The sequence below is a fragment of the Eleginops maclovinus genome, chromosome 12, assembly GCF_036324505.1.
Source record: "Eleginops maclovinus isolate JMC-PN-2008 ecotype Puerto Natales chromosome 12, JC_Emac_rtc_rv5, whole genome shotgun sequence".
Classification (NCBI taxonomy): domain Eukaryota; kingdom Metazoa; phylum Chordata; class Actinopteri; order Perciformes; family Eleginopidae; genus Eleginops; species Eleginops maclovinus.
In genome coordinates this window covers 21,117,991-21,138,977 of record NC_086360.1, presented here as the reverse complement: position 1 = coordinate 21,138,977, position 20,987 = coordinate 21,117,991, and the positions used below count along the sequence as shown (strand labels likewise).

General features: G+C 40.5%; 1 protein-coding gene and 1 long non-coding RNA gene across 9 annotated transcripts in view; both read right to left on the bottom strand.

Annotated features, from left to right (window-relative positions):
• Positions 1-8,438, bottom strand: part of LOC134874229 (uncharacterized) — a 35,047-nt gene extending 26,609 nt beyond the window's left edge. The window contains exon 1 of the long non-coding RNA XR_010167036.1: positions 8,084-8,438. This is a non-coding gene — a long non-coding RNA (uncharacterized LOC134874229). The remainder of the gene's footprint in view (positions 1-8,083) is intronic.
• A 6,131-nt stretch (positions 8,439-14,569) lies between these two features.
• The window catches only part of mef2cb (myocyte enhancer factor 2cb), a 70,164-nt gene continuing 63,746 nt past the window's right edge, over positions 14,570-20,987 (bottom strand). For 5 of the 8 annotated variants that reach the window (XM_063897101.1, XM_063897103.1, XM_063897104.1 and 2 more), the window contains 5 exons: positions 20,556-20,728; positions 20,021-20,044; positions 19,088-19,217; positions 18,545-18,680; positions 14,570-18,291 (listed from right to left, as the gene is read on the bottom strand). In XM_063897101.1, coding sequence (XP_063753171.1) covers positions 17,949-18,291; positions 18,545-18,680; positions 19,088-19,217; positions 20,021-20,044; positions 20,556-20,728 — 806 coding nt within the window. In that variant the 3' untranslated portion in view covers positions 14,570-17,948. The remainder of the gene's footprint in view (positions 18,292-18,544; positions 18,681-19,087; positions 19,218-20,020; positions 20,045-20,555; positions 20,729-20,987) is intronic. The other 3 variants (XM_063897106.1, XM_063897108.1, XM_063897107.1) reach the window with 1 other exon arrangement.

Sequence of the window (20,987 nt, the reverse complement as noted above, 5' to 3'; positions counted from 1 at the left end):
TATGGCGTAGGTCGATCAGATCCCTTTTAATCGTCATTGACACCATTAATGTAGGCGATGACACCTTCGAGGGTTTGTGTGTATCAGTATGTGTGTGTGTAAAAGGCCATTACAAACTCGGAATCTGTATGCCTTGTATAAAAATCATAGCCTCAGATTCACAGAACTCATTAAACAACCACATTATGACTTCAATTAGAGAAACTTTGACTAAATCAACCAACCAGTGGATGTAACTTTACCTGACAGGAAACACATCTGAAACTAAAATGTGTAAATTTAACCATTTAAAGAGGCACTAGTGTTTTTTTGCATACGGCACTCTACACACACATGCTCACACGCACATGCTCACACACACACACACACACACACACACACAGAAACCGGGACTCTGTCCTGCACTGGCAGGGGCTGATGCTGCCATGCGCACGGTGATCTCACCTACCGTTGCCGTGGCGACACCAACCAGAGGGAAAAGCCTTATTGTGTGTGCGCATGCGTGAGTGTGCGTGCACTTGTGATTGTGGCAGAAGCTTGAGCTGGAGGAAGAGGAAGAGGAGGAGGAGGTGCCTGTAGGAATTCACATTGTGCCTGGCTTGTTTAAGGTTTATGCCTCATTCACTTACTACCCTTCATCAGAGGGAATACTGAGCCGGCCCTTTCAATTATCAAGGCAATAAATTCAGCATAGCTGAGTCGTTAAAAAAGCAGGCCAGTGCTTTAATAGGGAAAGGGACCATATATGAGATGGGAAAGGGTGTATGTCAATTAATTTGCATGAGCTATATAGAGAGAGATAAAGACAAACAGGATGGGAAACAGGCTCAAACACTGACAAGCATAGAGACACAGGCAAACATGGCATACTGCACACATGCATGTTAGCACCACCACGACTCTTATTGCTCTTTAGGCAAACAGCCAAAATAAACTCCCCTACTACCAGCTGGTATTGTTGAATTCTATTAGTGATGAAGAGCTAACTCAGACTATAGGGGTCATCTGCTCATCAATGGGTGGCGGTGGCCTAGCTTGCTCCACAGCCATGAATGCACCGAATTCATTACCCCTGGTGCACAGATGGTGTCTGGCTGCCTGTCTCAAGTTCAAGTTCATGTCCAGGAGACACAGACAGACACACACACACACACACACACACACACACACACACACACACACACACACACACACACACACACACACACACACACACACACACACACAGAGACAAGGCCCAAGCCAGACAGACAGACGTTGTTGACTGAGACACAGCTATTGTTCCCTTTCATCAACATGATGTAGTGGCCTCACTAGCTAGCCGAGACGCCTCCGTCAGTTAATCACTGAGACAAACGCACAGGAAACCATACACATCATGCAAACCAAGACATACATCCATGCACACATATGTAGATACGCATGGAGGATGCACCCCACTACAAGCCACAGCAGCATGAATATAGCCCTGAGTTTGTTCTCTGGATAAAACTGTTTTGACTGTATAGCTGGCTAATATGGCAGATGACATTTCATGGTACCTCTGAGTGTGACAACTTTTCCTACTGGAAAATAAGCCATATATCTTACCAATTTGTTATTGCAAAACAATCTGGGAGTAACTAAAAATAAAGCCACGCAACACATATATTAAAGAATGTTACCCGTATGTCAACTATATTCACATCCTTTGTCTGCAACAGAAATTTCCCTGGGCCGATGCATATTATAAACCTGCTACCTGCACCTGCCATACACAGCACAGGGGAACAGTGGACGCAAATAAAAACCCTGGGCACGGTCGCATAAAAGATGCTGATTGCCCATCAAATGAATATGAAAACACCTTCCATGGTCGCCATGGTTTTGTTACTAAACATATCACGTGACAACAATCTGCGACGCACTGTAGTTGTCAGCGTAGAAGGAGGGCACAGCAAAGCACATAGCCCCCATTTACTGAGGAGAAGGAAAGGGAACCGTCCCTACCCATTTCAACACGCATAGTCAAATTACACGGCTATATATATTATTATATGGAAATGGGGCTCCATGAAGTGAATGCAGGGTCATTCTTACTCACCAACATGCTTGTATGGCAGGAACACGTCTATAAATAATAATATATAGCCTACTTTTGTCCACCTCACACTAGAAGACACAGTTCAGCCTCATTTATAAAGACACCGGGAAAACGACTGAGGCTTTACACTTTCAGGTGAATTTGAAATGTAGATATAGAGTCCACCTCACTGATAAAGAATGCAGTTCATTATTGTCAGTGTTCATAAAAAGCAGTAGTGTTACCCATATTAGTAAGATTTACTCAATCTCCAGAGACAGACAGTAAGCACCATGCTAACTGCTGCCAACCCACACTGCATCTCTCCTCCATGCATCTCTCCTCCATGCATCTCTCCTCCATGCATCTCTCCTCCATGCATCTCTCCTCCATGCATCTCATGAGTACTGAAAGTGGCTGGGAAGGGAGATGCATGCATGTGTGATTTGCAGCTGTTTGAGATGCTGCTCTCTCCCAGTACAGTGCATCACAGCATTGCATTGCAATCACTATTTATTCTGTGGATTAAGGTCCTTTTTATATTAGGCTTTAAAGGATGGACCTACATGTTAGTTTTGTGGAGGGATGATAAAGTCAGTGATTTAGTTTATGGTTCATAAACTGACTTAAACCTCTTAAAATCTACAAATCTACTGGAAATGGTGCACTGTTTTAAGAATACATTTGCAATGGAAATTCTGTTGTAGAAAATGTAGTGAAGGGTGTGCTGGGGGCTAGGTTACAGATACTGAGTTTTTTCGTCCTCTGGATTGACATTTAGTCTGACCCACAGACTTGAAAACAGTGTTCCCTTTCATAAAACTACACAACTATTTGAATCGACTTAACCAAGGACAATAAGATTTGTTTTTTTTCAGCACTGTTCAACACAAACTGTGTTCTCAAATGTTCTTTCGAGTAAACGACCGGTTATTGTATGGCTTCTTTGATAGGGGTTGGGAACAAGAGACACTAGTTTTGTCTGATGGTGTGAGAAAGTCGGCAAGAGACCTTTTCAGCAAAGGAGGTGTGGAATTCAGCCACTGTGGCTCTGTTTAATACTGCACTTGAATAATCCTCTGTTGCAAAAAAAAATGGAAAAGAAAAGAGAAAAGCCTATGTCACAGATTTCTAAACATAGTGTGAACTTCAACTATGACTTAATCATATATTTTATAATATTTTCATAATACTTTAACATTTTTACAAAGATAAACAAGTATTTGACATGTCATTAAATTAAACACGTGGTTTTGCACCACAAGAAGCTTATGAGGTATGTTGCCAAGTGCAACAGCATAACGTATAAGTTGGGGGGGGGGGAACTATATCACTTATTTAAAAATAAAATATTGCAAATCAGTTATAAGTGTGAAATACTTATTACAGCGTTCTTGTGCTTTACATTGTGCAAATTAAATAATTTGCTGCAAGAAGAGCCTGATATGTTTACAGGCACACCTGAGATCGGCCATATCATATCTATTGTCTAATAAAATGTAAGCCATTAAAAGTGTGTGTTGGGGTTATCCTTAACAATGCTGATCCAATTTGCACTTTTTTCCCCTACCAAAAATAGATACTGCTAACAAATGTCCTCTCTGCAACCTTGGTCTAACATCCGTTTAGGGTCAAGATTGCAAACAATGCACCTAAATGTCACCTACTGAAATGCCCCAGACTTATTTATGCAACATTATCTGTGCTTTTACTAATTCGTAGAAGGAAACGCAGCCCGCAACGCCTGGATCCGCGCAGTGAAGTGGGCCATGCAGGATTACAGATTTGCAGCCCACCTCTTTCAAATTCATAAAACCGCATAGTTTTAAGATAATGACCCAAAGTCCTCATTATCAGTACAATTGGTGCGACATTACGCATTCAAGACCGTTACTACTCCAAGTTTAGGAGCGCCGCGTCGGCTGGGGCTGGGAAACGTCGCCTCTTTCTTTGGGGATGCAGATGAGTCTGGTGCACTTGACGTCTTTTCATGACCCCTGTCGCCCCCCATCCCCCCTCCCAGCCCCTCCAGTCCCTCACGGCGCTGTCTGTCATATTGGGCCTGGGCATGGCATTGCCACTTGCCCCACCGAGCGTGGGAATGGGATCGTTCAGTCGTTCACATCTCCTGCACTGCGGTTAACGGAATCAATTAAGCAGGCCCGACCCCCCCATATTTCCCCAATCCCCTCACTCACTCACTCCCTCCTCTCCTCCCTCTTCTGCCACCTCCCTCCTTCTCCTACCCCAACTCCCCCACCTCTCTCTCCCTCTCTCTCAATTTTTGTCAGCTCAGTATATACGTCCTGATTATTATTGTTTGGGATGCCAGCGCCGTTTCATGGCCGGGCTCGATCATGCTGAAATAAAGGCATGGAGCACGTGGGCTTCTAAATGTCACTCTTTCATCCTCATGAACTAACCTAAGAATAAAATGAAACTGCAAACCGAATAAGTTTCGAGATATTACCTGTGTTCATAGAAGGGTTTGTTTGTGTGTGTGTGTGTGTGTGTGTGTGTGTGTGTGTGTGTGTGTGTGTGTGTGTGTGTGTGTGTGTGTGTGTGTGTGTGTGTGTGTGTGTGTGTGTGTGTGTGTGTGTGCTTACGAAAATATTGTGTAGATTATGCCACCTAAAAGTTATTCAACAAATAAGCAAAGTGAACAACACAAAATACCCCTTAATGGTAAACATTTATAAATGCATATGTACATTGAGGGCAAAAAAATGACAAAATAAATAAAACTAATATCAAAATAAAGCTATGAATATCTCTTTTCCATAACATGTCATGAGTCCTCCACAAGTCTTCGATGAGTTTGGAAGTAGTTTTTACTTTCGGTTATCTAGCTTTATGACGAGCAGAACACTCATACAGCTAGATAACCAAAGATAACAACCTACTTCCCAATCTTCAGCAATAATCCACATGTACATTTCCTCTTCTGGTCCCCGAGTTTTCATCTCTCCAAAATCAAATATATTATGTAAAAGTCATCAGTATCCCTTTTTCAAGTGACATTGTGCATTATATTCCTTATATTCCCTTTTTGCAATTGAAGACCATACTGCACAGCCCAAACTGTTATACACCCGGTGTAAAAAGGCAGCAATTCTTCTGGAAAAATGATATATAATCCCAGTGTTAATGTCATATTCACTTGACATTACCGAATATTACTGAGTTGAAGAAGGCCTTGAAAATCGCGGGTAAGGTGCAGTCATCCTTGCACAGGGGGCCCTAATTTGCAATGCAAATAGCTCCAATCCCACAAAAGGCTCTTTCGCCTCTATTAAGTCGTTGTGGCAGTAGCAATAGATATCCTGTGAGGCCGGCGGAGAAGAAACACGGTAGTGAAGGGGGAAATCCGGTTTCCTGTGAAAAGTGCAATAACGGCACAGGGAATTACGACGCAAATGTTTCGGATTATGAAGACAGGAGCTTGTTTTTTGGCCAAAGAGTGTCAAGTTGTCCGATAACATCCAGCGTGTATTTAAGGAGAGATAAAGCCGATGACTCTGAGCCAAAGGGTCCGTTCTGCAGGCTGCACGGCCGGTCGGTCTGAAAAGAGTGGGAGAATAAGGGCCATCCCCACACGATAGGGGGCTGGGGGTGGCCAAAATATGGACCAACCCCGGTGAGGTCAAAGGCCTCGGACCACGACAATGTAACCGCGATGATGTCATGAAAAAAAAATCGAATATGCACCCTCCTATCAATGCATGCACAATATCCATCCATTACATTGAGCGCGCTGGAATAAATCCGCCTTGCATCGAGCAGTCTGCACACCTTCTCTCACACAGGGATGAAATGGATGGCAGGGCAACCGTATGTTTTTTACACAGAATGAGAGCGATTCAACTGCTTTAAAGGGAAGCTGCGATCAGATTTATATAAACAATAAAAATGAAACAACTCTATGAAGACTGCATCCTGGAGCTGCCTGAGCGTCTTCTGTCTATCCAATGTAGGCTGCATTTTCTCTTCGCAATAACACGCTACTCGCTCATTGCACTCCTTCTCATATAGTCTTAACAGTCATCACTGTGGTTAAATTGCGCTCACGTTCTCGATTTCGCGTCGATTCCTTACAAACCCTGTGTTTTTGTCATCGTCGCATCCGAACGGTAGACTACAATGCTGTTCAGGTAGGCTGGCGATGTCGCTTCACATCGAAATGAAGCCCAAGCGCTCTACCGTGTACGCGTGTCAACCCGTTCACTTTTTCACAGTGTAAGAAGTAAATGAATGCTTCGCAGAAATTGGTTAATATATAGGATATTTTGAAGTGGGTGAAGAATAACTAGTGAAACATGCGATGCACCATGCGCAGGATTACATGTAACTGCAGGTCAGTTTAAGATACATTGTGCACAGCTTTGATTATTGATATCCATATATCACTTACTGTTCAGCAAAAAGTTAGTGTCTGACTGTAATCGACTTAATTAATGTGTGTGTGGGAGAGAAAGTGCGTGTGTGAGCGTGTATGTGTGCATGTGTGTGTGTGCGTGTCACATGAGAAGTAAACTATCAGGTGGGGACAAATTAACACGGTTTATTTGTCAATGGCATCATCATCTTTTTTGTGCCCCATTCACTTGCTACAGTTTTAAATCTGGCTTTCAAGTTTACTCTCGTTTCGTCGGTGGGAGGAGGATCAAAGCTGAGGTGTTTTAATAAGAAAATATGAGTCACATAGTCTGTGCATTTCAATAAAGAACTACTTACTATAAACATCACTTTGTCTCTCAAATGTCCAGCCAAAGCTATTGCATATATATATATATATATGTTTCAGTTATTCCTTTCTAAATAAACTATCCACCTGCCACATATACAAACATGTATAACATGTAATGTGTACTACCCTCATATCTATGCGTTGTTCATCTCTTAATTTTTTGTGTGCCAATTTTCACACATTCACAATCATTTTGTGTTCCTGATCTGGATCTGATGAGTATTAAACTGTAAGGCCAACTTGATATCATTAAGATCAGCATTCTAAAGCTCACCTCATTAGGGTAAAGGAGGCTTCAGAAGAGGCCTCCCACACAGAGGCCATGATTTAATCACATCATACCATTTTTTAAACGTACAACCTGCTGATCCACTTGAAATTTTAATAAGCTGTATATCTGTGAGTGTTAATAAAACATTGCTGTGATGCCAAAAAATACCAGAAGTGAATTTTTCTGTTCACATTATAACCTATATTATTTGAACAGACGAGGCATTATTGCGCAATAACTCATGGATAAACAATACACGCGTTGTTACTTATCTTTTGTGGCGATTTTGCTGAACCTTTTTCTCATGAGCACAAGCTATTACTTGTGTCTTCACACAACATTTCAAGTTGCATGTCAAATATATGTAAAAAAAAATCTTGTTATGCAATTTGTATGTGGTTTGCTGAAGTGTTTCTGCGCGTAAATGAGTCACACTTCGAACCCGAAATCATAATACTCACACTTTATCAAGTCCACCTACTAAAGCCACAGACAGTGTCTTTCTGGCATATAATAATGATAATTTCAGTCAATACCACTTTTAAAAAGATGTTCTCTTTTAAAGCCAAAGGAACATAGGCTACTGCACATTCTGCCACGGATAATGTCGAATGAAGTCTAAAGTGAAATTAATGAATGAACGAGAAATGGCCTTAAAGTCCACCATATTAAAGACAACTATACAGATATACATTTATTTCACACACCTGAAGTTAGAGGTCAGTTGGAGTGTATACAGTTGCTGCTTAAATGCGCAAAAAGTCTAATCAGTGTGCCCTGGTCCCAACCTGTGAGGAATCATTCACAGTCACAAACTTCACAATGAATTCCAAATAACTGCAATCTCCCTTCGACTCTACACTCCTGATCAACTATTGATACCACAACTACACATACCTTTCCTAATCGACAGACTTAATTTAACTTTTATGCTCATTGGAAACCTTTGCACACACAATTACCTCTACGCAGCCTATTAAAACCGGCAGAAAGTTGTACTTACTTCCTAGGTGAGTCAATTCACTGCAATCGTCCAGAAAGCGTCCCATGCAGGAGAAGTACACCGGTGTTCAGTTGGTTCCGTGTGTACCGTGATGTGGTATATTGTCCCCTCAAGTATCCCAGCCGTATTATTTGGTGGGGGGAGGAGGGGAGGGGGGGCATCACTTTAAAATTGCCGCTAACACTCAGTAGCCTGCATTAGACGTGCTTCGGCTGCTCTGTGCAAAGCATGAGCATATCCCAAGCACATGATAGACGAAGAGGAGGAGGAGGGGGAGGGATGGGGAGAGGGAGCGAGATGAGGGAGAGAGACAACTTTCCCATAACGTCTACAAGCGCCAAATAGAAAAGTGCATGCACAGTTAAGCTCTCAGAGTGTGTGCAAGTTTTTCCCCCTGTTGGTGGTGGGGTGGGATGAGGAGGGAGGAGGTGATGATGATGATGATGGGGGAGGGGGGGGGGGGCTGTAAAGTCCATCCTTCTGTGTGAGGAGAGGACGTGCTCTGAAATTCAAACAAGTTCCCTCGGTTCTTTTGTTGCACGCACGAACTGAGGCAGCATTGTTCGCGGTTTGGCGTGGACCTCTCCCTCCCTTCCCCTGACCAGGTTACGGAGTGAGCCTCGCAGTTGGGTGGTAATGAATTTGCTGCAGGCGCTTCGCTAACACGCTTTGACAAACGGAACGCATTTACCGGTTTTCAGACAGAGGGGAAATGATTTGCTACATGCAATTCCCAAACTAAGTCTAGAATGAGGTCTATAATAAAAAGAAAAAAGAAAAAACACAGCGCTTTAAACTTCATCCAAAATGTTTTGATTGAATCTGTGTGTACAGTACAGGCCCTGGACTTGTGAATTTAACCTTGCTCCCAGGAGCCTAATAAGAAGTAATCTTATAAGACTCACACACAGGCGCGTGCCCCCTCCCAAAGTGGACACACGCACATTGACACACACGCAGCCCTTGAGAGAGAAGGCAAAAGAAAGATAAGAAACATCTTTCACATAGAAAGTTAGAATGAGGTGACCTACTTGTCAGTAGCCTATCCGTAGCCTGTGTCTTCAGCTAATTCTCTTGGTGATGACATACTTTTTCCTGTTTTTGTGAATATATTACTAATGCTCGACTTTTCTGCAAAACGAGTTGGACCACTTTTGATATAACTTCCCTCTGTCATCGGTGCAAACGCAGCAGACTACACCTGCTCTATTATTTTCCACGGGTTCTTTTTTCAGATATTAGAAACATGTTTTTTTCTCATTAAAAAATATTTCAATAAATCATCATGTGACTTAAAATACAGAAACTGGGAACGCAAATCACCCTGTCTCTTATTACCCCCTCCCTCTTTTGCTAATTGCAGGCGTATCCATTAGATTCAACCGGATTCACGTTTTAGTTTAACGGCGAGGGCACGTTCAATGACGTAGACAAGCATATCAGCTACGTGCAGCCATATTTAAATACATCAAGGCAATTAGCGCATCAAAATATGCAAATCCCGCTTACTACATAGTACGCCCGGCCGCAGTCGGAGTAATTCCCCCCCAGCCAGTTCTTGGGTGTTTGATTGCCGATTTGAAAGCCAACATAGCCTTGTTTGTTTTTCCAAGATTCTTCGGTAACGTGAACGGGACAGAAGGCAGAAATGAAGAGGAGAACCGTGGCTCCTGCAAGGGAAAACTGCCCATGCATAATGAGAGGATCCGCTCCTCCATTCTCCTCCGTTGGCTCTGGTGTGCGTATTATTTTTAATATTGATGCATATTCAGTGGGTATATTTGCATTTTATATTTCTCGCTCAGTGTTTGCTTTACATGCTTGTGCGTTTGGATCGACGTAAATCCTGTCATAGCGATGAAATGTATTACCTAAAATCTCAGACCTCCTTCTCTAATTGTCAGCTAATGTGATCTTGCCTGCAGTGACATGATATCGGCAGCATTGAGGTCTTAATAGTTAATATTTTGATTAATGTGAATGATGTAAATTGGCGAAAGCCTTTGAATACTCATGTACAGCATGCATGAACAAAGAGCTCTCTGGAGGGCACACAATGGAGGAGATTCAGCGGAAATACTGAAGAAGGGATACTTTAATTCTCATACCAATATAATGAAACGGGCTGTGCAAAAACTAATAACCTAAAAGTCCCTTGCCCAGTTGGAAGAAATCCGTGACGCAGCTCTGACATTTGGGCTACAATTTCTCAGGCTGTCTTCTTGGTGTCCGTGCACGCGCACAGTGGTACCAGGGACGAGCGTGCGCTTGGAGGGGCACATTGCGTTTAGAGAATAATATAAATGTCTACATTATATAAAATACAAGACAGATATTCAAGCATCTCTACTTGGATTCTATTGTAGAATCACTTCAACTTCATCTGTGGGACCTCCATACAGAAAGCAAGTTCTATATAAAAACATTTGAACTTACCTCCAATTATCAATATCCAACGGTTTAGCTGCTGGAACTGAGTGCGACGTTTCCATCAAGTTGCTGGGACGTTTTCCAGAAGAGCAAACTTTCTGGTTTCAGCCAAAGCTCGTACAGTCCCTATAGGCTACTCCCTTCGTCATTGAACCTTGCTCTTAAACTGCTCGTGGCTCAACACCAGTGGTCAGGCTGGCTCACGTAAAGATATTCAAAGCCGCAGGAGTCCATCACCCCACCTATAGGTCCCTCACTCTGAAAACTCCTATTTTCTTATTACTTGTTGTAAAATATCAGAATGGTACGTTACTTATCGGTTGCTACCTAAAAACAACTCATCATCCTGTTGTATCACCCACATTTCATCACCATCTAAAGGTTACACACATTCATTTACTCGTTCAGATGAAAAAAGAAAAACCGCTCAGTAAGTGTCAGGAATGTGTATTGTTTCATGATTTTGCTTTTAATAAAGTGAAACCAGAATTATTCCAATACAATATATTTTTTTAATGACAACTCGATGCAACGACGCAAGAGTTGAGTAGGACGGTTTTACAAAAAGATGGTGGTTGTTGATGATTTAACTAAACTAATGCAACCTCTTTCTATCGAGTGGTGGAGGTTTGTTCTCACTAAAAAAACGGATCAATTTGTTAACATCCGTTTTTTCTGCAAAAGGTGTACCTTCAACATTAGCAGGGTAAATCAGGAGATTTTGCTCACCTTATTATTATTTTATTCCTCTTGCCTATATTTATGTTGCCTGCAGGTCGAGCTTCTGCAATGGGAGTAACACAGGAAAGCAGCCCGCTGTGCTGCTCAGTGATCCTCATTTAAATCATGTATAGCAGACACACAATTTATGGAAACCGTGTATTTTCTCTGTTCCTCATGATTAAAACAATTGGTTTGCAATATAACTCCGTTTGTGACAATACACTTAAGAGCCGCGTGCTCGAGCCAAAGAATAAACAGCCTTGCAGATTTCAAACAGATGTAGTGCAAAACAGGGACAAACAAAATAAGAGCAAGTTTTGTGTTTCCATCTCGTATGGAAATGTGAGCAAATAATTCGGCTCAACGTGTGATTTAAAACGAGGAAAATGCAATAAGCGTGTGGGGTAATATTGTCAGAAATTTCCAGTGAAGAAGAAAAACCCATATTAAAATACATATTTTTCCTCCAATTTATGGCTAGACACCAGCTCACCATGCAGATGGGGACAGGAACAGGCGAGCCTTGTCTGGCAAACAGAATTTTGAAATTGATGTAACGAAGCCCTTAAATTAAAGAAGCAGCCAGACTACTTTTTCAATATCATACCTGTAGTTGTACCAAAGCGATGTGTCTACTGCAGCATGCACCATGCACTGATTCATTTAGTCTTTTCGACTTTTCTTTATCTTCCTCTAAGTAATTGGGAACAAACATGGACTATTGTTTCTTATAGACCACTGCATTTCAATGTGAGATTCTAAATTCCTTATTGTTATTATTATTATTCAGTATTTTCTTTCATCGTACCCTTCTTATTAAAATCGGATCTTAACAAAATGATGTGTATATTTAAATGATCTGAGAAGAATATTCTATATCTCATAAAACAGTTAAAGGATAGTACAAAGGCTTATTTATGTATGGCTGATCTACATGAATAGATTTGGAGACTGAGGATGAGGAGGGAGAAGGTTGCGATGGTAGGGTTAGACGACTAAACGGTGACATCCAGTGGTGAATGTAGGGAATGTTAATGAGGAAAACGTGAACGGCCTGCACAGTCACCGAAATACCCTACATACACCTTCTGGCCCCTCCCAAATGAATGCGTGAAACTGTCTCTAATCATAGCATGTAAGGGCACCTTGAATACATTTTTGTTTTTGTGGAAATGTTAAATTGCGACAGCTCAGATAGATGTGCTACATTACAGATCGTGGTACGTGTAAACTGGCACATATTTCATCATGCATGATGCTTCATGTTACAGTGCAGGTTCGAGTAGGGTTTAAATATTATTTATGCCGGTTTATTTTTAGTTTACCGGTTAATAGGTAAATTGAATATGTTTTAATTCCTTAGACTGAACCTATGATGTGCTCGTTACTTTCCATTGTCTGACCATAGCTTAGTTTTCTCCGATTTTCTCACCTTGTGGTGGTGTTTCACAAGAGAATGGTCAGCTATGTTTGCCAGTTAAAAAGGGGACGTGGTTTGCATGAGTCTGAACTGTTGAGAAATTGTGAGAACTGCTGTCACAATCGATTATTTCTGACATATAATAAATGATAAATGATATTTTTTCACCATGGGCTACTGAATTGAACCTTTCAAATAATTTAAAAGCTTAATGTACTTGAGGAGGGACTTCATCGAGTGCGGCCTAATTAAAACCTGCAAACACGCTATTCAGTAACCTGGAAAACCAATACAGGAATTCATATAATGCAGGAATATTGACAAGATAAAAATACTATAAAATATAAACCCATGAAACTCGCTGATTAGTAACACGGATCCCCATCGGAAAACTGCAGTGCATATTACAGCAAGTTACATATACCGTTACTGTAGCTATCGAGCAACGTAGCCTACATCTTAAACCATTTGTTTGTTAAGATATGATTGTTTCGCCTGCAGCCTGCTGTTGAATACCAAATGCTTTAATTAAGATTATTATTTCGTTACCTTTCGTTATTTCGTGCACAATTGTAATGATAGAGACACGCGTTTGTGTGGTTCGTTACAATAATTTCGAGGTTAGTAGATAGATTAAATTAGGTTGAATCCACTCGATTAAGGTAACGTTATCACACCTATCTTTTTTCAATGTTCGCGTCTTTAAAAAAAGAACAATCGACGTCCAGAGGCTCTATATTCGGACTCTGATAATACAAAGCCTTTAATACATTCTCTTTTTCTTTCAGAAAATGTAACTGTATTTAATTCAATTGCAAGTGTAGCAAAATAAAGCTGTAGTTTATTTAGATATTTTGAGATTGCATTTCTTGACTGTGTTGCTTTTAGTTTACATGTGAAATCGATCATTGATGATGTAACAACAAAAGTTTGAATGTTTCATCATCCTGCAGCTTTGCCTCCATTTGCAGGTGTCTTAACACACTTTTCGTTTAAAATGATTCAATATAGGCTAATGAAGTGAATTAATTCAAATACACAAGACACAGGGCTCATGAGTTTCTAAAGGCCTATGTGTAACGAACTCGAAATGATTTGAAAGACAAACGAAACTCCAAGCTTGGTTGGTTTCAACACGCAGAAGAATGATTCAATTGGTCTTTAAAACACGTACTATCCATGACTCTAAACAAAAAGCCCGTTACCATCATTAATATTATGAAGATAAGTTACACTATGGAGGGATAAAGTAAGAACAGCTCGCTATCGAATTTCAAACACACGGAAAGTTACTATATGAAAGTACGTTGGTTTTGATGCTTGCTTTTTTCCAAAGCTTGATTGAAAAAATTAAACACTTGATGATTGATAGGTTCCAAACTGTAACAGGTGGAAAAATTATGTTTTTATTCCTTATTTTCTGTTTTCATTCTCATTTAATTCTGGAACTCAAGATTGTGCTGTAGAAGGCCTTGAGCATTTGTGTGTGTGTGTTAAGGGATTTTTTCTTTACATCTCTTTACAATTGTAGGAGCAGAACACTTTGTTTGCATTGTTTATGAACACTTTTTTCGCTGTGAATGTGTATTGTCTAAGGAATATCATTTAATGCTACTGAATGTTAAGTGAGATAAACCTTGGCTTTAAATGTCAAATAAATGTCTTCAATATGAAAACTTAATGCCAAAATGTCCTTTTTTAAAATGTAAATGGGAAGAAGCAAATGTACAAACGATACTGTTGTCATTATTTCAATGTCATAAAATGTCTTCTCCTAATGTAAGCTGCTATTTGTCAACATGCAGACAGAAGTTTGTTTATGTTTTTGCTTTTTTGGTTTATAGTGGCCATTATTTGGAGATGCATGCAGAAATAAGTCACACACAATGAATTCACACCAAGTCACATCAGGATAACTAAGAAAGCCAGTAACTTTACTGAAATCTCTGCAAAATACAAATAGCCTTTCCCTCCAGCAGAGGAGATTTTTTTTTTCCATCCCCATACTACATACAGCTGAATCAAGTCCCTTGAGTTACAGAGATGTGGATTTAATTTAATACCATCTTAGTCTCAAGTGGCGACAAAGGCCAGCTTATGCCGCTAAAAGCCGCTCTTGCGTTCCAGAAAACCTTAGTTCCAACCTCCCCATATTCAGGTTTATACAAGCTACATTTGATACTACAGACTGACTTTTTAAGCATTTTAACATACAGTATTACCTTTTAAAGAAAAAAAACGGTTTTTTTTAGCTTTCGAATACAACTTAAATAAACCACAAACACGGTGGAGCAACAAAGAATCCCATGTGATTGTAGGGACCTCAAGCAATGTTATTACATGGTTATTACACATGGCTGTACAGGTGTATGGTCTCCCCCTTGAATCAAAACATCAGCTGAGGTACTTCTTGTCACGTCTGAGGTACCAACATTTAATCTATTATAATTATGACAAAGAACCACTGATCAACAGGTGATGAAAAATAAAGTCTTTAAATTTAACAAACACAAAAAGAAGAAAAAACAGAGATATAAAGACAAGTTTTCTCTGTGTCTTTGGTTAAACTTATTCTCAAAACGATTGTACTCTAATAAACCATCAGGACATGTTGGTATATTTTGAATCCATTATCAAGTAGCATGACAATTTTCGAGGTGGGTTTTGATCAAGTGGACAGCAGGCAAGCGATTCACATGATCAGGCCTAAATGACTCAGTGGATTCTCAGTAAATTACAAATTTTATAAACAAAATAGCTTTTTGAATATAACCCTTTTCATTGCACAGGGAGACCAATGAGCAATGTGTTTGGTGGAAGATCTAAAGCTACTTTTTATTGGCTGAAATTGAAATGTGAAACCAATTGTACATTTGAGCAAATTCTTTTATTGTCTTGTTTCAATGCTTGCAAAAACCATAAATGAATGTGAAAATAAAAGTTGGGTTTACAACAAATAAATGCCACTGGCTTTGGTTTCTCCACACTTATGCTGCCTGAAACATCATGTTTATTTTTTTCTCAACCTTTTTGAATTGAATAAAAAAAAAGAGAAGAACACCATAGAGGCTCTGCCCCTGTTTGACTACACAGACTGTATACAGTAACAACATAGTGAACCTGCATGAAATATGCACACAGAAATATTATAACACTTAAGTGACAGCAGATACGGGAGTGGGAGGCAGAGAGATATGTGGATAGTTTCATTGTTTAAAAAAGAGAAAATCAAACAGCTATTTCTTTAAAATAAACAATTGTGCTTCTTTCATACCAGCATGATCAATCTGTCCTTGTGTATCTGACGCTGAGCTGTTATGTGACATTTGGTAAATGATGTGGAACCCTGTTTTGAAGACTGGAACATGAGGAGTCACGACGCCAAATCAAATTAGGTTGCAAATGATCGGGAATAATTAATCACACTGCACTTTGCAAAATTATATTACATGATTCAAAATAAATGTTGTATACATTGGATCTCGGCTTGTGCAAAATCTCAAACACAAGTGGTAAAGACTTAAGATGGAACTGAACATTGCTAATGTTAAAAACATGTTTTATAAGATTCAATATATTAAATTAGATAATTAAGTTAAGAATGAAATGTCTGATGCATTCAGACGCATTTAGATATGAATTGAGGGTCGGTCATATTTCCTCATCAGTATGACAATCATGTACATCATGTGTCTACATTTATTTCTGTGTCGTCCCCAGTCCCAGTCTCATGACATTTTCCACTAACAGGTTGTGTTTTAGCATTCAGGCCTGTCTTACCTCCGTCACACAAAACCCTGGCAATGCTTTCCAGCTGGTTTTTAAGGTTAGACTAAATACATGCCTGAACAGCACTGTCCAGGGCTCAAATAAAACAAACCAGACAACTTGTGCAACTGCACATAGAAACTCCACTAAGAAACCAACAAAAATCATTAGTATATATATTTATATATTAGAAAGCTATACACAAGCATGTTAATTTCACAGATTTTTTTTTAAAAGAATCTTAATATTACCATTATTATATATAATTAGAAATACACGTTTAAAAACAAACCTCTACAAAGATAAAACAGTTCAGCAAAGCATTGGATCTCAGTCTGTTTTTCATGGCTTAGGACTGCGAAGCCCTGTCATTTCCCCTCTGGGCGAACTATCCATCTCTTATTAGCAAAGCTATCAAAAAACACATTCTGGCTTATAGAAACTACAAAAAGCCACAAAAATGCTTTGCATTGTATTCCTTTCATATGAAAATATAAGCAAGTGTATCGTACAATTGTTTTTTATTTTGTTTTCCTTTTTTTGTTTATTAATACTGAATATTAATACTAGATCCAGAGTTTTCTTGATTACACTACGCAGCTCTTAGATCAAAGGGTGGTCCTCACTCAGCTCCGTTCTTTACTGGGAGCGCTAAAATTATCAAAGGTTCCACACGTCTAGCATTGGGTCTGCCTGTTTACCTGTACAATCCTTCAAATGTTGCATAATAGCTTTTCATTTAGTGAGTAAATAAATCTTGTAATGTCTGGCAACTTTTGACCCCTGCCCTTCCCCCCTTGACCCTCTATTTACATAAATACGTTGAACCTGCAACATGACATCATCTAATGTTAACACACATTTTTGCAAGGGAGAACTGCAGAGAAGGTATATAGCAATGAAACCAACACTGTACACATGTACTGTTTGTCCAAATCAAGTGCTAAGGTGTTTTCCATTGGACACACTCACTCTCAAGGTCATTTGTTTTTTTTTGTTTTTTTTTCTAGTCACTGATATATCGCTGAGGCAAAGTGTAAGTACGTTTTATGAAACAGAGTACCTGACTATTTTTTTGTTTATTTGTTGATATGCATATATATACACATACACACACGTGTAAAGATATATGCATACGTGATTCTTTTTAGCCACACACAATACAATTTATGCATAGTTCCCCAACAAAAATACCCCAAGATCCCATCCCAACCAATACCGACCCTCCCCCAAAACCCCCATTACAACACCCCACTGCTTTATATAATGTCAATATGTATAGCACACACACTCAGCAAAAAGAAAAGAAAAAAGGAAAAGAAATTACAAACATATTTTAGAAAAGGGCTGTCCCTTTTCTTTCCTTCAGCGTTAAATAGATAAAAGGAGGGAGGCCATGGGGTTGGGTGGTGGGTGACTTGTGATATCGAGAAAGAGGAGGGAGCTGACGTGGGGGCATCGTAACGCTGCGTTGTCGGGGGGCTCAGGGCAACTTGGGGCATTGCCGGGGAGAGGACAGGGTTATCATGTTGCCCATCCTTCTGACATGCGCACCCGTTTGATGGAGGGGCTCTCGCGCTCGTCCAGGGAGGGCCGGGCCAGTCCCAGAGGTGAGTGGAACTCATTCCTGTGCTCATCACGGTCGCTGCCCTCATGGGAGCTGCTACAACTGCTCAGGCTATCAACGGGGGAGCGCCCCGAGTCCTGGCGGGACGAGGGGTTCTGAGGGGGGGGCACCCCACCGTAGCCCCCCGTGCTGCTGGTGCGATCTCTAGGAGGAGAAACAGGTTCGGACTTGATGTGCAGGCTTTGAGCAGAGGGCAGGGAGAGATTTGAACCCTGACATAAGTGAGAGCTAGAGCAATTTCTGTAGGAAGGAAAGGAAAAGGGGTTACAGAGTTACAGAGCAAGAAACCGAGTGATTTCAAAGTCAGTCTGTCACACACAAACATGCATGCAGGTGCAAACACACACACAAACCCTTGTATTCATGAAAACAGGGAGGTGTGATATTTGTGTTGGACCTTGCAAGTGAAAGTTGAAACAGTGAAGGACTCTTGATGTGTCAATCATGCATTTCACAACAACACAACACCTCAAATTAAGTTCAGTGCACTCACCCTAGCTGGCCGAGGGCTGAATGCTGCATGTTCTGAAGGTGTTGCTGTTGCCACCCGCTCATTGAGCCGAGGTGAAGGGAGCTGCCGCTGTTGAAGCCAGACAGGGAGGACAGGTCTGCACTATTCAGGGAATACTCTGTGTACAAACAACGAGGAAAAAGGAAGAGGAGGATGAAGATTAGAGGTTGCTCAAAGAAGTTCAAGTAAGGTAGCAAAGAGAATGCAGCTCTGATAAAAGCTGCTGTGATGCTACATGAATTTGTTCTGTGTCTGTCGGTGTGACAATAACACCCTCTGCTGTTAGAATGCTGTATAACACTTTTGGGAAGTAGGTTTCGAAAGCAACATATATTGTATATTGAAATGAAATCACACCTTTTTACAAAACAACTGAAAATAAATAAATGTTTTTGTTTTTAATGGTTTACAACCGGGTAACTTTAACTAATTTTAATGATCTAAAATATATAAAAGCTAATTATAGAGAATTTATTAATGGGCATATTAGAAATCAGTTTATATAGATGTAAAAACAGTACATACCGGTACCGTATGAAGTAGAGATGGCAGATGGGTAACCACCCATGCCTTGTCCTGGTAGAGTTGGAGTTGCTACTGATACCACTGGGGTGGCCAATGACTGAGCAGACTGGGAGTTGTTTATTCTCTGGTTCTGTGAACAAGAGAGATGGGAGAGGCTATAAAACACAAAATCAACTTCCTGACAAAACAAACAGAAAACTACAATAAACCAAGAAAGTTAATTTTTTTCTTTCATTTACTCAACAGATGCTGAGAGAATGGATGTGATGCCAACTTCAGGGGAAATTAATCACTTGACATGCGGCACGGCTGAACCCTGCCAACCCTATCATTTACCACCCTTTCCGAGGGCCCACTGTCGCTATAGTAACACCATCGGTCTCCAAGGCAACGCAGGGTAGCGACGGTAAGGGAGAGGCAATTTACTTTAGCAGAGGGGAGGGTTTGGCAGAAAATAATGGAGGTTTGATGCAAAATGACTCTTTTATCATCCTTCATTTGCACATTCCGAGTAATAAAAGCTGTACGTGTGCGGCGTGAGACTCAGTCGGAAAGATAAAAGTGAGGAAGGGAGGAGTAGATACATAAGGGCTGAGGCAGAAAAGAGGCCAGGCTGCTTTTACTCTGACTCTCCACTGGATGGCACTGTGCCCTCACACAATGTTGCGAGAGGTGACATTGGAGCCTTCAGCAGAGTCAGCAACAATAAAGGTGAAAGTAACTCTGCTTTTCTAAAAAAACGAACTGTATCTAGCTCTAATAATCTCAAATGTGATAGAAAATTGTAGTGCAATTTAAGACGTCAGACTTAGATGACAGCAATACTCTCAGTTGTATGAGGCATACGCTCACAATAACCAGTTTCTCACCAGACAAACTTTCCAATTTCTAATTAGTTGTTTTACTCTAAATCTAAGTGGCAGTCTGACTTACCAATAGCAGGTCGACATCCTCAGACTGACGGCATTAAAATGGGAGGGTAATACATTCAAATTAGTGAGTGCGAGTGAGAAAATATAAGTGTTGGAACTAGGGAGCTATTGTAGGATTGAGTCAAGCAAAAACACTGCAAGTACCGCAGCGAGGAAGCTAGAAACAACAAAATTAACTTAAAGCAAATAACTAGATAGAGATGAAGGACAAATATCAGGGTCTAATATATAAGCAATCACAGACACACACAGCGGAGGAAAAATATCTGACAGTATATCAGACATGGGCCAAATGTATTTTTTTCTAAAAGGATGTGAGTTAAAGAAGCTGCCTAGGCACATGACAAAAAACCCTGCCATGTGCCAAAAGTCCAGCTTATCACAAACATAACCTTATAAACCCAAGTCTGATATGAGGAGATGAAAGCAGCAGAGACGACAAGAAAGGAAATCAACAATAGCACAAAAAAATAAAGACCCCCCATAGATAGAGAAGATATACAGTAGGGAAATGAAAAGAGGGAGAGATTACTCACGATGGAGGGCATGTTGTTCTTGACGCCAGGGGGGATGAGCACACGTAGGTCAGGTTTGCGGTTGTTCATGCCTAAGTTCATGGGCGGGGGAGACTTGGCCTGCATGTTCTTGTTCATGCCACCAGGAGAGACCAGCAGACCGGGCGAGTTGCGGTGATTTCCATATCCATTTCCTGAAAAAGCAGATAAAGGTTGGGGAGAAAGAGACAAATAATCATTAAATGCTTTAAAGATACATTTACAAAAGACACAGCTATATGTTAATAAACTTGTTACAAAAGTTACATTTTGGGAACCCTCCTGTTTGTGCCTAATGAAGAACTACAGAAATCTAGTTACACCTCATGCTCCTTTTCAGTGTTTCTGTCCCATCTCCACTTCCTGTGGCAGACATTTTATAATCTCAGTCTGAAGACACCAGGAGTTCTGAAT